Raw genomic sequence first — 20,064 nt, 5'->3', positions numbered from 1 at the left:
TTTAGTCTCAAATGAGCTGTTACCACTGCCATGCATTTCATGAACACTCTGGGGGCTGTAGAGAGACTGAACGGCAGGGCATGGAATTGGTAATGACTGGCTCCTAGCTAGAAGTGAAGCAGACCCCTGGAGCATTTGTCCATCTTGATGTGGTAATACGCATCCCGGAGATCTATAGAGCACATCAAATTGCCTTCTCTTAAAAAGGGAAGGATGGACTGAACTGTGACCATCTGGAATTTGGAGTGGGTGACAGACTTGTCTAAACTGCTGAGATCCAAAATAGGTCTCCAGTCCCCTGTCTTTTTTGGCACCAAAAAGAATCTCGAGTAAAATCCGGATCCACGCTGGTCTGGTGGGACTGGTTGGATGACTCTTTTTTGAGACAGCTTTATAATCTCTGAAGTTGCTTCTTCCCTTTGACTGGGTGGAATGTCAGGAAGTTTTCTTGGAAATTTTGGCTGAAAAGAAAGGGAAATGGTGTAACCTCTGGTGATAATATTCTGCACCCAACGATCGGTGGTGATAGACTGCCAGGCAGCTTGGTGCAGAGAGAAATGACCCCCGACTGTTTCTAGAGGTAAGCAATTGAGTCACCCCTCAGAAGCGCTGATAAGGCTGTCCAGAGAAGGAGTCCCTGGAGCCTTGGTTGCGAGGTCCTTCCAGAATTGCTACCCCCCTCTGCCTCTGGGAGTATCATCACCACATGTGGCATGGAAAGGACCCTGAGATTTCTTATGCCACATTTTTCCACTCCTCTGATTCCTGGAAAAGGTACGTTGAAGGTTGGAAAACCATAGGCCTAAGGCAGACAGGGTTTTTCTGTCTTGCTCGCACCTGGCTAGCATGTCGTTCACTTTGGAGCCAAAAAGAGATGAAGCTTTGATGGGAGCATTCAGAAAGGAAGACTTGAAGGGATCCGCAAGGTCACAGATGCGCATGCAGGCATGACGCCTCATAACAATGCCCAAACCCACTGCTCTAGCCACCCTTTCAGTCACGTGTGAGAGCAACCTCATGGATGAGTTGGATATTGATTCTCGGTTTGCAAGCTGCGAGACCACTTTGTTCCTGACCTCATCAGACAACTGTCCTGCAAGCGTCCCAGAGAGTTTGGAGATCAAGTCCCTCTGGAGCCTCGTAAAATGTGCCAAATAATTCAGGGATTGTACAGCAAAGGTCCCTGATCCAAAAACATGCTTCCCATGTCTGTCCACTGCCTGGGACTCCCTGTTGGGCAGGTGGACAGTGGGACTTTCCTCAGCCAAGTCCTTTTTCATGGCCACCACCACCACCATAGCATCAACTGGTAACCCTTTGGACCAGTGTGGATTCTCCTCAGGAGGAGAAAGAATTTTGTCTGGTCTCCAGCGGATCACCTCAATGGAATCAGGGTTCTTCCACACATGCTGCACAATGAGCTGGACGTGCTAGTCAGCAGGCACGGTCACCCAAGAGGTAGAAGGCTGGGCACAAAAAGCCTGCAGGAACACGGATTCCTCAGACAAAGGGTTGGAGGGCTTCCAGTCACCTCTCTGCTTTAACATCTCCAGGATGTCTCCAAAGGAGACATCATCAGGAGGTGACCATGGGGAACCTTTACCATCATCATAATTCATGTCTTCCATTAAGGACTCCTCAGGCGAGTCCACATCCTTCCTCTTGCGCATCTTCTTTCAAGGGGGCTCCTCAATGGGGGGTCTCTGAGGAGGACTTGGAAGAGTGGGTACCCTGAACAGGGGTGTCCTGTGGCTTTTCTGCCCGTTGTCCTGGGGTGGTCTGTGACAGCTGTAGCTCAGGGGGTGAAAATCGGGGTTCTGACATCAAAAGGAGTACTGCCAGAAGCAAGAGCCTTCTCCATTGCGCGAAAGGCAGACCCACCCAAAGAGGGATGGGAGCCCGGAACGAGAAAGACAACCTCAGGACTGGGGTCACACCCCGCTCTGACAGACCCACCCCCATGGATGGAGCCTCAAGCAGGATCGGCAGGGACGCAGCCATCGTCGCCAAGGAAGGAACCAAGGAGAAAATTTTTTACCATACCCCAGGCTGACATGCCTATTCCCCAATCCCCAGAATGAAGAAGGACCAGTTTGACGGGAACCAAAGACCAAAGGGACAAACTCGGAGCTGGCGTGAGATGCACCGTAGGCGCCAAGGTGATGGGTTCTAAGAAGGATGTCAGAGAAGAAGGCTTCGGAACCGAGATGGTCGAAGGAGGAGTGTAAGATGGAGTCCATGGATAAGGCAATGCAAGTCCTGCAGGTGGATGGATTTTAGAATGTGAGGGAATCCCCCTGACTACCAACAGCTGATCCACAAGATGCACCATGTCCGAAAGGCTCCTGGTGATTCTAGTGGATACTCCAGACAGAGAGTCAGGATGTTCGAGGAATGGGCTATACGCTTGGCCTAGAAACGGGTCTATGGAGGGGGAGTATTGGATCCATGGTGCAAGGTCTGCTGGCACTGAAGTCTCTAGTTTTGAGTCCGGGAGCAAAGGGGTCAGATCCAGTGAGGTCGGTACAACATTCGTTGCCGAAGTGGCACTCGGAGCTGAAACGGTTGGTTCCAAAATGGAAACAGGTGGCATAGTCAAAGGTGTGCCCTGAGCCAAAGTAGCTACAGGTGCTGAAGTCAAAATAGGCATAGTAAGAGCTATGATCAGTGCTGGAGGGAGGAACTGTGCCAAAACAGGCATCGGTATCAAAGGTTTTGAGATGGTCGAAGCAGAGGAAGGTGGACCGAAGAGGCAGATTTATGGTCCAACGATAACGTAGGGACCTTAGACTTCCCAGGTCTGCTCTGATCACCCGATGGTGAAGAAAGAACAGAATGGGATCTTTTTTTGTCCTTAGAAGGAGGGGTTGAGACCTCCATCGCAGAAATGGCCTCTGAAAAGGGAGACTTGAGTAAGCCCTTCAGAATGAGTTTATTCTTGCAGTCATTAAGAGTGCTTTGGCTGAAGCTCTGACAAATATCACATGGAGGCTACACCGAAAGGTGGGCCACTCCCAAGCAGTATACACAGTCATCATGAGAATCACTGTTAGGTAACTTGCCCTTAACAAGAAGTACAATGCTTAAAGCCTGAAGTACGCTTCTTATCTGACATCTTGGTAGAAAAGGGCAACACAACCAACTGTAAAATCCAACAATAATGAAGTCAACTCCATTCAAAAAAATCACAAGAAAATTACCAATATAATAATACACTGTATGAAGAGAGGAAATGGAAACACCTGAATAAAGATAAAAGTTAACAGGTTAAACAGGAGAAACAATACCGGCTATGGTATTGAGGAAATACCACAAGGGTAAGGGAAAAGGCCATACCAACAATGGTACTTGAAGTTTACCAATGCTAACAATGAGTAGAGTGGAAAGAATAGGGTTAGACCTAAGAAAAGACACTAGCAATACTAAAGGTTTGGTAAAATATGAAGATATCCAAAAATGTTTACACAAATATCAAAAAAGATTTCACTTAGCTGAGAGCTCGGCTGAAATGCGGCTTTAAAACTACGTGGCAAATAAGATCTGAGGTAGCAGGGAGAAGGGCATTCTGGGGAGAGATTTAGCTTGAGAGTTCTTTTGGCTGGCGTGAGCTTGGTAATAGGCTGACTCGGTTCCGAGGGCTCGGAACTGAACCCATCAGTGATGAATGGAGATTAACAACATCAGATGTAATGATTTCTCAGTGGAGTGTAGAGGTCTCTTAGTAGTGTAATGTTGAATGATGGAATGAAGAGATAGGAATTTTTCACAGCTGTGCAGTAGTTTGAAGGCTGTTATTAACTGTCATCACTATAGAGAAATATTTAGTTTGAACTAGTTCAGTTGTTTTAGAGAAAGGCAATGTTCTGATCTACATTTTAAGTTGTGAATTGACTAATTTATTGTACATTGTTCTTGTCTGGATGATAGAGTGGAGATGAGATTGGTTAGGATAGGAGAGGCATATGATAGGGTGGGGAATAGAAAAGAAGTGGCTATGGTTTGTTTAGCAGAGTCAGTAAGGTAGTGTTTTACTCTATAGAGGCATCCTAGCTTTACGTGCATCTTCTTTATGGCTTGCTGAAGATGGAGCTCAAATATCAGGTTGTCGTCTGTAACCATACCTTGTAGTTTGGTGTGGAATATCAATTATATATTGTCTTGTTGGATGACAATATATTAAAGGTAGTTTTTTGGGAGGAAAGAGATTTGGTGGGGGGTGAACAGTAGTAGTTTATTTATTTATTTATTTGATATAGGAGGAGAAAGATTTCTGGGTGAGAGTGTCTGGAGCATGGGAAGTGACACTAGCAACACATATCAGAGTGGAATCATTGGCGTATTGGCCTCTTTGGCTGCAGTGTTTATGCTATTGATAAATAAGTTAAACAGTAGTAGTCCTAGGATGGACACTTGTGGAGCTCTGACAGATACAGGAAGAAAGTATGAGAAATCATCTTACCATTTCAGTGCTTAGGACCTATTAGTGAGGCAATTAAGAAACCAGTTAAGTGAGGAGGGTAATAGCTTATCATCACATCCATGTTAATCCAGAGTTGAGATGTTTGTTAAGGCATTGTGTGTTTGGATCACATTACCAGTTTTCTGCTTTACTCTTTGGACTATCCACTGCACGAACAGTGTCTAACTCCAGTTACAGCTGTTCATTGCAGGCTACAACGTATCCAGATTTTCAAAATTTAGAGTTGCTTATTTTTGCAGTCTTTTTAAGAGTGTCAGTAATCTCTCTATTTTGAGTGAGAGACCTCTTACATAAGCTGGGATTCCAAGAGACCATTCAAAAGTCTTTCTTGACTCCTTCAAATAAGATTGTGCTCCTGGAAATCAGCTAGGCACTTCAGTTCAAAAAGCTACAGTGGTATCTGAAATATTTTTGATCCCAGCATCAACATATCTTGTCAAATCCCCATGATGGGATTTGCCAGAAGAGCAATCTTTTGGTGAAGACAACAGATATCCTTAAATACAGGTCTCCCATTTTTCTTCTCTGCTGCAAAGCAGTCAGTGACCACAGATGCTTGGACTTTGCTTGGGGAGCTGTTTCAGGAGGGATAAAAGTGCAGGGGGTGTGGGACACCAAAGACAGATGCAAGCACAAAAAAATCAAGGAGATGCTTGCCCTGATCAAGGCACTCAATTCTCTGAACCATCTTTGGTCCTAGTGAACTCTTCAACTGGTTGCACACAATACTATGGTCACATTATACATCAACACACAAGGGGAAACCAGGTCATACTTCCTCTGCCGACTAGTCATATTAGCTTGGGATATACAAGCTGTGCAGAACCAGGACAGACCCTCAGAAATGTAAACTAGATTGGAGGATCTTCCACAATTTCATCCATTTGTAGTGAGTTCCTCAAGTAGACCTCTTTGCCTCATCTCTGAACAAACTGACAAGATCTTGTTCCAGGACTCAATTTAGTAGGCCAGGAAGACAGATACTTTTTCTTTTATTGGATAAGAATGTGCCTGTATGCTTTTCCTTCATTTCCAAGAATATCCGGGGTACATTAAAAGATACAAAAGGAATCCCCCAAGATCTCTGTGTTCCATCCCTTCTAGCCCAGGCAACCACAGTTCTCCCTTCTTTTGGAAATGGCCAGGGGCAATTACCATAAGATTCCTCACAGACTGGATATACACATAAGAACAGGGTTGTTTGATACACCCTGACATCAATCAACTTCAATTGATTGTCTGGATGATAGGGTCTTATTTCCATTTAGGCACTTGTTTACAGAGGACATGCAGCAAGTACATTTGGAAGCAAGAAAGCCTGCTACCAGAAAATCTAATATTTGCAAATTGTACAATTTATTTTATTTGGTGCCAACAACATAACCAGCACCCATTCAGGGCTAGTTGTTTTCTGGTTCTACAATTTTTGTGTGAATTACTATCCTATGGTCTTTCTTATTCGTCTATCAAGGTACATTTATTAGCCATTTCAGCATGTCTGCCCATGGATCCTCCTTTTATAATGCAGTCTCATGTCAAAATGTTCTTGAAAGGGGTTTTGCATAAGAGGCCTCCAAAAGAAACAGTGGCCCATCCTTGTGATCTTAATTTTGTGCTAAAGAAGCTAATTACTGTTCCTTTTGAACCAGTTATTCTTGCTGACTTAAGGTTCTTAACATGGAAAACAGTTTTACTGATTGCTCTGACACCTGGAAGAAGGCTATCTGAGTTGCAAAATCTTTTGTTGAGTCAATTATATTTCAATTTCCATAGGCACAGTTTTTTTTTTTTGAGAACTAATCCTTCTTTTATGCCTAAAGTGGTATCCGAGTTTACTTTAAACCAAACTATTCATCCCCTCATTTTCTTTCCAGAAGCTAAAATGAGGGAGAAAGAATACTCCATACCTTGGATGTCCACAGACAGCTCCAGTAATAGTTTGACAGAACTAAATCTTTCAGATTTTTAAATCATTTATCCATTTCTTGTGAAGGTAAAAAAGGGACAACCTGTGTCAAAACAGACTACTTCAAATGGTTATCTAAGACTATTATCTTCTGTTATACACACCATAACAAAACTATTCCAAGCAGGGTCAAGCCCCAGTCTGCCAGGGCCTTGGATTCATCTATGGCTTTTTGGAAAGAGTTTGATTCTAGAAGTATTCTAGAAGCTGCTACTTGGTCCTCTGTACATTCTTTTGCAAAACATTATTGATTCCTTCTCTAGATCCAGATCAAGGTTTGCTAGGAACATTCTCAAGGGGCTCCTGGACTCTTCTTCTTCCACCTCTCAAATGTAATTGGCTAAGATAATCTACCCACTTAACTAAGGTTATTACAGCAGTGATCAATATGGTGAACATACTAAAGTTGTGTAAGTACAATTGATCATAACAGTAGATGTTTGAATGATCACTGCTGCTGTACCCATTTGCTCTCTCCAATTCCCTTGTTTTTTTGGTGTATTTTTTATACCAGGGCATGGACATTTTTTTTTATAGTTCGTAGAATTGTCCTTTCAGCAATCATCCTCCCTCTCTCTGTTGGCAGGAAAGCTCTGAAGGGCTTCATGGCCAAATGTGTCTTTTAGTCTGCTCATCACAAGTTGCCTGACAGTTTGGGCATGTGGAAGGTGCCCTGATGCTTTGGAAGTTAGCCAGCTGTTATATCCCTGGCAGGATATAACCCATAAAGCTAAGACTACTGCAGCAGTGATCATTGAACATCTGCTATTATTTTAAGTTTAACTTACATAACTGTAATATCTTTGGTAATTGCCTTTAACCAGGTTTCTATGCCTGTAAAGAAATTAGGGGAGTTATGCAGGCATGAATTTCTGTGATTTTGATATAGCGACTTCTTAGATTACTGTTTAACATAATAAGCCCTTTTTGGTTGGGGAGGTAGCCTGTTGCTGTTTCAAGATGTGTGGAGGCTGGTTTGGTGGAGTCTGGGGTTAGATGAGTGAGTCCAGGATTAAGATGTATGTTCCTTCACAGTGTTGTTGTCCAGTTAGCAATGTGGATATTGAAGAGCAACTTATTTTTAAGCTTGAGTTTACAGACGATTTTGGATAATGGTGGAGTATGTCATTTGCTTGTATTTCAAGGTATTAATGTCATTAATGTCAAGAAGGCTGAAAGAAATATTTGAGAAGTGTGTTATTCTGATTTAAATATTCTTTGGTAGGTTCAAGTAAGTAACAGTGGGGGAAAGACTTGTGATTGTTGGGAGTGTGAGTATAGTGAAAAATGCAAGTGAAAGAAGATGAAGTAGTGGCATATTTGGTATTTAGAAGGATGCATATAAAGGTGGAGGGATGCAGTTTTAGGTAGTAATAGATTAATTGGAGGAGTAAAGTAGAGTAAGATGTTAGGATTAATAGTTCAGTATAGCAACTGATAAATAGGTATAGGGATTTATAGGCAAATATATGGAAATATTGATATGAATGATGATGAATTTATATAGCATGAGTCTGTTAACAGTGTAAAATAGGTATGATAAAGAAGGGTAGTAAGAAAAAAGTATTGATTTAATAGTGTATGGACTAGAGAGATTGAGTATAGAGGGCTAATAGTATAGAACAATAAGGAGATGGCTGAAAAATATTATAGAGGAAGTGATGAGAGAAACATATTAATCTGATTGTAGTTCATGAAAGAAGATTGCAGGGATGAAAGTGGTACATTTGCTCAGAAACAAAATGTACAGTTAGGGGATCTGATTAGTAGAGAATACAGTGCAAAGCAGTATGGGAGGAAGAACTGCAGCTGGGAATTTTTGGAAGTAGTGAAGAGGAGAACAGAAACAGGAGTGTTTCTTTGATAGTAGTAAAGTTGTTTAGGAAGGTATAGGGAGTGGGTGTTCTGATTGAAAGGCGTATGTGGAAAGTATAATGCAGTACAGTTATGTTGGGTGGGAATTGGGGGTAGAGTAGGTGAAAGAAGTGAAGTCAGGTGTAGTGAAGCTGAGCTTAGTGAGCTTTGCACCATTAGGTCATTTTTTTTTTTTTTTTGCAAAGAGCAGTTTATGGCTACTGCTCAGCAAAGAGTAGCACAGTAGATCAGTTTTTCTTACATATAGTGAGTGCAGATAACAAGAAGCTAGGGATAAAAATTAACTGTCATATGAGCTGTAATCTAATGGTCAAGTAACAGGACAGTGACCAATTTGGTAAATGGTCCATAGACTGCAAGAATTACTCCACTGGGGAGAACATCACAGCCACTTTCCAGCACAAGGCAGGCACATATTTGTGCTATTTATTACAGAGAGCAATTTATACTCAATAATTAGCAAATACCCACAAAGTGAAACAGGCTTTCTTACATTTACTGAATGCAGACAAGAAGCTAGGGTTACAACGTAACTGGCTTACATGGTGTAACTTAATGGTCAAGTGATACGACAGTGGCAAATTTTATAAGTAGTTCTTAGAATGCAATGAATACTTCTTTGGGGGAATGTCACAGCCACTTTCCAGCACAGGACAGGCACATATTTCAATAACAAAAGTTTTTCATAGAGGTGTGTCTAGTGGCAGAGATAATGCTATGTAAGGGAATTGGACTGATGCAATATCCACAGGCTCTGCAATGGAAGAAAATGAGGCAAAACTCTACTAAACTGAATACTATATGGACACAATAAAGTTAATAAGTAGGTAGTTAACTTATTCCTAGAGATGGAGGAAGAAACACGGTGAGTCAAAGCAACAGAGAATGGGCTATTCTAAGAGTATAGAGAAGGTAACAAAGTTTAAGAATGTAAGATCAAATTAATTAGGTTTAGCAGGAGTTAAAATGATAAATAACCACAGTAATACACTTTCTAGAGTTGTATAGAGCAAGTATCAGTACATAACACTACACTGCTAAGCACATTATAAACCATCACTTAATAAGCATTCATCAAATTAATGAGTAGTTCAAAACAACGTTGCATATAATAAAGCATCAACAAATGAAATTAAATACATGGAAATAATACTTTACTGTGGCTACTCTCTGTGTGAAATAAAGTTAAAATACATTATAAGATCATTACTTTTATTTGCAATTAGATGTCTAGGTATACAGAGTCAGCAATGTGGCTCTAACTGCTGGGTGCTGGCTGAATGAAAGTAACATATACTCTTGTTATTTTCTCAGGAAAAACTAATGACCATTTGTGTGAAATACATTCAAATTCTTTGTTCCAGCTTCTGTTTATTTCAGACAAAATTGAAATACATAGCTCTCAACTGTCCCTAATTTTGAAGAATATCCCTGATTTGTTTTCCTATTTTTGGTCTGTTCTTCATATACTTTATGGTTTTATTGCAGGCCATTGAGGATTATACTCAGTAAAAATGACAGAAAATCCTTCAGAAAATGCATTTTAAAACATGTTAGGAAAAGGTAATGTTTCTTATGGATCCAGCAGTGTAATTGTCTCAATGAACAAATGTGCACACTGTAAATACTGTAAGTTTATTAACAATGGTCTGTATGTGACCGTTGGGAATTTTGAAAAAACTCTAGGGTGTTGAGGTCTTTGTAATTGTGACACCTCTGAAGCAGTATACATGTCAACATGTAGCAGTTTATGTGGGTAAGACTACCAGACAGCTGACAGACAGAATTAAGGAACATGTATACCAGATAAAAAAGGAAAAAATCCACTAACGCCATGTAGAGGCACACCATTTTATGTCCTCAGTTCAACAGGTTTATCTTTTTCATTTTGGACAAGGTGATATGCAATGAAAGAAGGGGTGACTAAAATAGCTATTGAGCACAAGGAAATGATGTGCCAAATTAAACTGAAAGCCACTCAATCTCCCAGTATTAATGATTACAATTCGATTGTCAGTGCACTGAAGCGTAGAGCTACTATATTGTAATTCAAACTTGAATGTTTAATTTTGCATATCTATGACAAATTGTTTCACGTTTGTATGATTATTCTTGCATGACACACACAATTTATTTTATTTTACCATTTTTATTGTGTATTTATAATAGACAAGTCACCTTTAAGAGCATGAACTTTGTTTTTCAATCACCTAATTGGGAAGGAGATGCTGAGGTCAATTCCTGTAAGGAGAGTGGTCAAAGGGAATTTTTAAAAGGTCACAAGCAACCTGGACATTTTTAACTTTGAAAAAGTCCTCTGTAAAAATGAAAGCACTCAGTTTTTGTTTTGTGTATCAGTTTCTTTTAATAAATTGCTGAGTGGTTTGCAGCTCTTCATTTTATTGTTTTTTTTGTATGTTGCAGTATGTTTTCATTCTGGTTGCTAGTTTTTACCATTACAGCATGGCCATCTCCAATGGCATAGATAGATAAAGTCCTGACTTTGAATCAGGTGACACAAGTTTAATTAATGGCTCATGTGCCTGTTGGAGCTGGTTAGTAGAATGAGGAATTATGAAACTCTGCCTGGTTTCCTCTTCCATTGGGAAGGGTGTGTGGGCATGCAAGGGACACATCCATCTCACAAGCCCTGGTGGTGATACCACAGATGTGAAAGAAAAACTGTTTTGCAGTATGTATAAACAAAATAATTACTTTGATGTAGAAATAAGGCAAACTTATCCACTGGATTGATTTAATTTCCCCCCATACAAAGTCTACTATTTAGCAACACGTTCTTTAGATTATGCTTGGTGTGGCCATATTAACAGCTTTTTTGCTGCAGATAGCCAGATTGCAACAGATGAAATCACTTTGCATCAACAAGGAGGATATGAAAGCAGTTTACAGGAACATGACAGGAAAAATTTCAGTCAACTATCTTCAAATCAGTATAATGTGGTACATAAACAAACAAAGGAGGAACTGGATCCTTCCACCTATACATATAAACCTACTGGGACAGCAGTTCAGGTTCTTGGTTTACAAAATTAGCAGGTAGTTTAAGCAGGAGGACAGCTTGTGCACATGAATGCAAACTGGATTTGCATATCTTCCAAGACACTGTCCAGTTGTAGCAACTCCTAGAAGTGGATCTGTTTGATACATGTCAATCAGTACAAAATATTTTCTTCCCTCTGTCCTCTAAACATAGCTTCGAAGATAGATGCTTTATTCTTCCCATTGATTCAAACCTCACTGCAAGCCTTCCCCACATTGACAGAAGCAAAACAAGGCAAAGCAGATTTAATTCTATCTCTCTAGTGCCCAAGGCAACCGTTGCACTATTCCATCATGGCAATTATACCAGCACAAGTCCTGAATGATACAAAAGAAGGTGTTATATACCATTCTCAAAACTTTAAGTCTGTTGAGACTGTAAAGGGAAAACTGTCAGGGGTGGTGGGTTTAGAAAAAATAATTGTATTCTTATTGCTTGACTTGGGGCAAATATGGAATAGTTAAATTAACTATATTCAGTAAGTATCAGACAGGGGAATTGAAATTGGAAAAGTTATGGCATGAATCTGATTGAAGCTATATTTACCACAGTTATATTGCATCCTGTCTGTTCTGTCAATGCAAGCTGTTGAGAGTGAGAAAAATGCACAGTTGAACAAGGATATATTTTATGATGACTTTTGACAATACTATACATGGCAAAGTTGTGTAAATCAAAGATGGTGTATCGGTCACTATTATTTTTTTAGTTTTGCCTAACCTAGAGGTTTCGTGTATGAGTGGATTGCACGTACATGCAAGTTTCCACTGGTCAAAGATTGTGTATTTATTAATGGGAGTGCAGCATTGGTCCACATGGACCCTTTTTCAGACTCATCCCTGAAGCACTGTGTGGTTAAGTGACTTGTTCAGAGTCACACAGACGTCAAATGAAGTCTGAAGGAATCAAATCCTAGACCTCAGGAAGCAGCTTATTCCCATCTAATAGACTTAATCTTCTGGATAACTGCCAGACACAGTACAAATCTGGGGTTTACCACAAGTGTAATAAAAAACAATATTAACATGTTCAGACTGAAAGACAGCACCGTGTCAGTTCAAATTCAAAATATTTTACAAAAAGCTAGGAGACCTAATATAAATAAAGCATTACATTCAAAAGTGGAAGATATATATTTTTTTTCTGAACTATGTAACCTGGTATGGATCCTTTGCATTATCCTATAGTGTGTTTTTCATAAAAAGGACAATGACTTGCCATAAACAAAGTTTCTTGTGATGGTCAGAAGAGGCCCATAGAACTGAGAAAGTTCCTAGCAACTCTGACTATATCTCAATGTTTGTCACACCTACCATGGTTCCATGAAACATGGGTGCAAAAACAGAGATGGCTTTCCCATGGATAAGTGCACAGCAGATGAAAACTTTGGCAAGGAAAAAAGGACACACATATAGTGGGTAAACTCATGTTATAATTTACTGTTGCAGAGATCACTCCTCACATCTACTCTTATAGTAAGCATTTTGACCCACAGATGACACCTTCTGTACCCACACACTGTCAGCTACACATTTAGTCCTGGATAGCAATTTAAATCATTACAGGTGTGATGCAGCTCCAATGAAAGATAATTAAACCCTTCATTTCATTATCTTCTTTATTTTTTGTCCATATGGAACCATAGTGCAGTTCATTTTCAGAAACCAAGATTCAGACAAGTCAGTGTTATTTTAATAAACAGGTATAAAATCTTAATTTTTCCTGATGCCTTGGCAAAAGCCTTTCTGGGGAGGATTAAAAAACATACACAGCATGTATATAAAAAACAGCACTAGTCACTGCCACTCAGTTAAGTTCATAGCTTCATAGGTTCATAGGTTGGTACTAGGCTATTGGCCCTAGTGCCTATACAATCCTAGCCAAAACAATTCCCTGGATATTTCTTCCCACAATATCTACTTCCCTGAACCCCTGTCTAGCAGGGTGACTGATGTGATCCCCGGGAAATGCTGTGTTACCACCATGCATTTCACTGCCAAGTCTTGAATGCAGGACCCTGTGCAAAACAGTCAGAGCAACATACCACTATGCCAAATTGTAATAATCTCCAACTGCATTCTGATTTTAATTCAGAAGGAGCTAAAGTGTTGAATTTCCCAATAATGGCACTCTATTTGTAACATGAAATCTGATTCAACACCTTGCCAGCCCTAAAGAAAGAATGAATTTATTCTAATATAATAGCATATAGAGTACCAGGTTTACCCTATTATATAGAGGCAAAATGGCAAGCTATAGGGCTATCCAAACAACCCTTCTTCTATTCCATGTGTGTTCCTCCAGACAGGTTTTTATGCTTTATTTTTATTTTACCAATAAAAATAGTCTGCATGAGTAGAAAATGAAATAACCAACCATTTCTGAATATGAAGTTCAATGGCCAGTTGTGGCAAAGTCACCCCATTCATTTTTGTCAACAACAGAGACAACAAATGGACAGATAAAACAACCACCATAGGGAAATTTATCCTGACTAGAGGGAAACTAGATCACAAGGGAACCTTTGATTGTCTACAGATAGCTATATGTGAGCATATCAACAAGATATTTATATATAAAAACAGGCAGAGGAGTAAGTTAAAAAAAACAAATGTACCTTAAAAAAGAGAGAAACATATTTTCTAGTTAAAACAAATGTTATCACTATGATTACTTTTTTAATAAATGGTATTCATAATACAAAAATCATATCTGCAACAGGCTTGTCCAACTGGAAGTCCATGTGCCACAATGTTAGCCAGCCAAAGGACTTATTATGTGGCTATGCCATTCCACTTTGAAAGCAAAAGGATCCATTTTCTGCTGTTTTGTTGTCTTGGTATTACAGCCAATAATAGAGCTATATCCAAGAGTTGTCACAGTCAAAGGAACTAATAGCAGATGATGTTAATTTCATGCAACTGAGGCATCTTTAAAAAGATCACTGTAGTGTGGTGTACACTTCTTTTCTTTGAATGTAACAGTCAAGTCAATATGTGAGCTTTTCTATTTTATTAAGAACATTTGATCATTTTCTTGAACTGATATATTTTTTAACTTTCTGACTCTTCTGTGCTAGGAAGAAAGTTGACCGCACAAATTACTGCATCTTTGGACAGGCAAAGGTTATTTTAGTTTGAAAGCCTAATCATACATGGGAGGCAGGATGTGTTTATAAAAGCAGAGAACAGTGTTATATAAATATTCACATGGCTTGCCAGGGGAGCTGTATATATGTCTGTGAGCAACAAGATGAAATACAGTACTGTGGTCTATTTTATTTTCATCACAATCAACCCGCAGTGGTGTACTGTAAACAGAATGTGGCTTTTAGGAGAGATGTGCAAGTTTGAAGGCATGTTGTCTATGAAAGCATTGTTTAAATGAAAAGTGATGTAGTTTGCCAGGGGTATCCTATGTTGCTAACAGCAGCAAGTGTAAATTACATTTTGAAACCATTATGTATTTAATTTTCTTAATATGAGACATCAGTAGTGTACAGAATGAGGTCTATTTTTTAATGAAGCTATGTGTGCAGCTGAAAGACAGTTACATGTTCACTTAAATAATCGTAATATGGATTACATAGAGAGGATCAGTGTGCATCTCTGACACCTACAAGCTGAAGTATATTACTGTGACTGTTATACTTGCAAATTATTCACACCTAAATGTGGTATATCTGGTGTTTCTCAAATATATACCCTTTTCTTTTATAGCACATGAACTGAAAAAAAATCACAATTTCATGGCCAAGAAAGCAATTAATTTCCAGAATTTAAAATGTTATTGTAAAAAAATGAGGAAAAGCATTTCACTGAGAATTAGAAGTTCACATTCAGAAATCATTCTATTAGTTCTGCATATTCCTAACAATGACTTTAAAAGTTACAAACATGGAGTTTACTACAGTAATTCTTATGTCTTCTCTTGTCTGCAGCTAATATTTCAACTTGTTATGGAAAAAACCCTAATTCAAAGCTGAGATTTAATGTGAGTGACTGCATAGTCATAGTCATTTTAGTTCTTAAAACAGTATATTTTATCTCTTGGCTATGGCAGCCCCTCAGTTCAAGAAATGAAAGTTTACAATGAAAGGACTATATTTAAATAGTCATGCTCTAATGACATATTTGTAACTAAGCATTGTAGAGGTGCATTGTGCCTTATTGTCAGCAGTCAGATTGTTGCAAGGCATATATTAACAGAATTATAGCACAAAGCATGAAGTTGATTTTGACAGTGTCATTGGTCAGCAATGACGGAACAGATTCAAGTCTTTGACACAAAATTTTCTTTGGCAGCAGTCTATGTTCAATTCACTTGACTCACATACAGTAGAAGCAAAAAAGGTCAGTTTACTTGCAGCTGAAGTGCTGGCTAAAAACGGGCAATCTATTTTCTGATGGTGATCTTGTAAAACAGTGTTTTGGGATTTTCTTAAGTATTGTTTGACCTGTCAGAAGCTCAATAGAGTAAAAATAAGTCACTAAGTCACTAAGACACTATACTGTTCCCAGAAGAGGTGAAGACTTGGCATTCAGTATTGTGACAAACCTAGTTCAAATTTGGCTTGCAGTTTGCCAAGTACAAAGTTTGTGCCTTAAAGAAAACACAGATGCAAGTGACGCATATCAACCATCTATCTTTATTAGTTATGTAACAAAAATTTTTTTACTGTAGTAGAAATGTTAGAAGTGTGGTCAGTGAAAGGCACAGCACCAAGATGATATATACATACATATATATATATATATATATATATATATATATATATATATATATATATATATATATATATATAAAGAGGTAAAGAAAGTTTTGGATAAATTCCATTTACCTCTAAATGCGATCATTGGTTTAGCAACAGATAGATCCTCATCAATGACAGGCAACAAGAATGATTTTTGTAACATTAATGCTTAATTCTGTGGCTCATGAATTATTGTCCACCCTTCCATCAGTGGCTAGCTGCAAAGGTGCTTAAAATGCAACTCATCATGAACGATGTAGTTTCAAAAATAAACTTCATTACACCCAGAGAACTTAATCAGAAACAATTTTGAAGCTTTTCTTTTGGAAGTAGGGTTTGAATATGATGGTTATTTCTTTCACTCAAGTTCACCAGTTAAGTGACACTCCTGTTAGGTTCTGGGTTTTTATTGAAGATAAAAAAACATTTATTACAGACAAAGGACATGATGCCCACTTTTAAAATGACAACTTACGGTTGAATGATTTGGCATTTACAGAGGACATAAGCAAATATTTAGCTGACCATGAACATAATAAGTGCTTTGAATTTCTTGCCATCTTAATAAATGCATATGATGAAAAATGTTCTGGTTTCAGACAAAATGTTGATAAAAATTAACATTTTTAGAAATTCATTTAAAGTGAATCCAACAGCAGTTCTTTATAAATTAGAACACTTTCACCTACAGGAAAAAAGCAAGCTGAGAACAGTCTTCTCTAAAAACTGACCATTGCTAATATGATTCTCCTAAATCATATTCCTGTCTTCTCAGACTTGCACTTAGATATATTTCATTATTTGGTATGAGATATTGCTATGAACAGTTATTGCCTCATTTGTGACATCAAGGTAAAATCAAGACTCATCTTTTAGACACTAACTTTTATCAGCAATATTTCAAACTGGTACATCAAATGTTAATGCAGATATCTGCTACCCCTGCAAACAAAGCAATACCAAATGTAGCTTCAACTCCATGACATACGTATATTCCTACAAAGTTATCTATAAATTTGTTCCGCTATCATCATCTTCTTCACCATCATAATTACCCTCTTCATCATCATCATCATCATCATCATCATCATTTAATTTATAAGGCAATTAATACTTAGGGCAAATGAAAAGCTGAGATTATAATTATGCATGTATTTACTTTACTACTGTATATTTATATCAATTGTTCTTAACTATTTATATACTGCTATATGTTTTGTTGTTATTCGGCCTGAGTCTTAACTGTAAATGGCCCAGTGTTTGGCATAAGTTCTTTTGCCTAGTTAATAAAGGAAATACATAAAAGGCTACATAGCATTACTTTTCAGTGCATGTTGCTAAGAAAATATATTTTTTTGGATGAAAAAAGTCATAATCCAGCTAATCCAGAAGTTATCTTTTAGAAACAGTTTATCTATAATACTTCAAAGTACTGCACAAAGTACTGGTTTGCTATTAACTAGTGACAATACTGATGCAGATATCAGCTACCTCTGTACATATTGCTGTGAACATTTATTTTCTTCATTAAAAAAAATAAATAAATCAATATTCAGAAGTCATGTTTTGGACAAACATGTACTAGAAACATTTCAAGTCCTACATCAAGCGATAGCTTGCTGTTGACCAGTAACCTTGATGAGGCAAACATTAACAACTGCTACAAATGGAAGCAGGGCCAAATATATCCTTAACTGAATCTGATGCATTAATACTGAGTCATATCTACATGCACTACACACATAACATTATTTCTTGGATAAAAAAAAATGTTCTATCAAAATCCAAAAGTCATCTTTTGACACTCCTTTTAACAATTTTGTCCAATTACTTCAAATTGCTTCACTTGCTTTACCGAGTGGACTTAATATTGATCAGTAACACTGCTGATGCCTCATAAGGTGGTCCTTCAGCCAAAAACAGTGACAATTAATGTCCAAAATCACAAAAAAAAATTGTCTAGATACTTCAATGCAGAAAATGTGTTTAATGGTCAATAAAAAAATCCACACAAACTGATATACAAAAATTCATACAAGGCAGTGTTGCTGTCATCCTTTATGGACTATTAAACATATTTGCAGTAGTGAGGTATATGGGGCTGTTTTATATATGTTATTTTAGCAAATGTTTAGGCAATATTTTTTTTCTTTCTTTGCCTTTCTTCTTTTTTCATTTCTTTCTTTTTGATTGGCCCACAGAATGTTGAGCAATACAAAATCTAGCCAGGCCTAGTCTATTACATTATTTGTAACTGTTTTTCTTCCAGATTAAAAAATATATATATATATATATATATATATATATATATATATATATATATATACATATATATATATATATATATATATATATACACACACACACACACACACACACACATGCACACACACACACACACACACACACACACACACACACACACACACATATATATATGTATAAAACTACATAATTTTAGGGTACATTTTACATATCTGCTGACAGCTAAGAACTGAACTTCTTGCAACACATCAGGAATTATATAGCAGCTTAATAAACAGTAGGGACAGCATTTTTTTCTAGATATTCCAGAAAAGAAAGACCAGTGCTAGATTGCTACAGACTGTGCAAAACTTCCCATGCTGGTCTCTTCCTTCTTCAAAATGAGCAGAATCTTACAGAACTGTGGCAAAAAGGGAAAGCTGTAGGCAGGCTGGCAAGGTGAACAAAGAGAAGTACTCACCATGATCAACAATGAATCTTAGCTTTTGAATAATGGCTAGGTTTCCATTCACCCTGTAAATCCCATCTGCTTCCAAGCCTGAAGGGAAACGAAAACTGTGATTTAATTTATGTAAATGATACATATAATTTTGAATTGTTATTTTTAACAAAACACTGTCATTTTCTGTTACAGATCACTAGCCAGAAATAGCTAGCAATTTAGTACAATTGGTTAGGGTTCTACAATAATAGCAAACTTCATCCTGCAGTCCTGCATTTACACTTTCTTATTCTATGAGATTCTAAGCATTGCTTTTTGGGTTACATCTGAAAAGAGGCGCTTGTACTAAGTATGCTTTCCCAGATAGAGAATGAATCAATGTAGCACATATTAACTTCATAGTAAGCAGTCTAAAAGGTTGTGTGTAAAGTTAACTCTCCTCGGTTTATGAGCAGAAACTTATAATGTAAGGTTAAAGTGGTTTTCTGATATAGTTACATTTGCACAACCCATGCATAAGCAAACAATAAGTAAGAAAGCATCTCCCTTTAAAATATCTGCACATAGACCAATCTTAGTTGTCAGAAAGTGTCTTATGAAATATTTTCTATCACTGATTGGCTGTGATTATGCTGCTTTAGTCAGTTACAACAAACATCAAGACCAAGGCTTAAAGACTGCTTTCATTGAGAGCATGTGATATTAAGTAGGAAATTTAAAGAATGGTTGTGCAGGCTATGGGGATCAAACCTAATTCTCCAGAATACACAAACCAATGCTATCCCAAATGAATAAGCAGAAAAGGCATACCAAAACAATTAAAACTCCACTGAGACTTACAGGAACAAAGACCACCACAGGATTAGCATTAAATATATTTATTCTAAATATTAACAGTAATCCTGTGGTGGTCTTTGTTCCTACAAGTCTCGGTGGAGTTTTAATTAATTCTCCAGGATACTGCTTGTTTAGGGTGCCAAGCCCAAGTATGACAGTAGTGACAGATACTCTAATTTACAATCACTAGCATATGAGTCTGGGATTTTGCTGTTAGAAGGATTGTGGTATCTCAACGATTTCATGTAATAGGGAGAGTAGAGGGAAAATCCCCCCATATCAAGGGTTGTTGGAGGACTGCCACCCTGAAGAAACATATGTTTCAGAATATTTTGGGCTTTGAAAAGTCCATCCTATTCAACAAATGTGTTACTTTGGGATCACC

General features: G+C 38.1%; 1 protein-coding gene across 5 annotated transcripts in view; it reads right to left on the bottom strand.

The window, feature by feature from the left end:
• ARHGAP9 (Rho GTPase activating protein 9) overlaps positions 1-20,064 on the bottom strand; it is a 1,328,608-nt gene that overhangs the window by 158,025 nt on the left and 1,150,519 nt on the right. For all 5 annotated transcript variants that reach the window (XM_044083613.1, XM_044083614.1, XM_044083615.1 and 2 more), the window contains one exon: positions 18,861-18,938. In XM_044083613.1, coding sequence (XP_043939548.1) covers positions 18,861-18,938 — 78 coding nt within the window. The remainder of the gene's footprint in view (positions 1-18,860; positions 18,939-20,064) is intronic.

The sequence above is a fragment of the Protopterus annectens genome, chromosome 9.part0 (genome assembly GCF_019279795.1).
Source record: "Protopterus annectens isolate FY-2018-M chromosome 9.part0, PAN1.0, whole genome shotgun sequence".
Classification (NCBI taxonomy): Eukaryota; Metazoa; Chordata; order Ceratodontiformes; family Protopteridae; genus Protopterus; species Protopterus annectens.
Note: the sequence above shows the minus strand (reverse complement) of the source record. Positions and strands in the feature narration are given on the sequence as shown.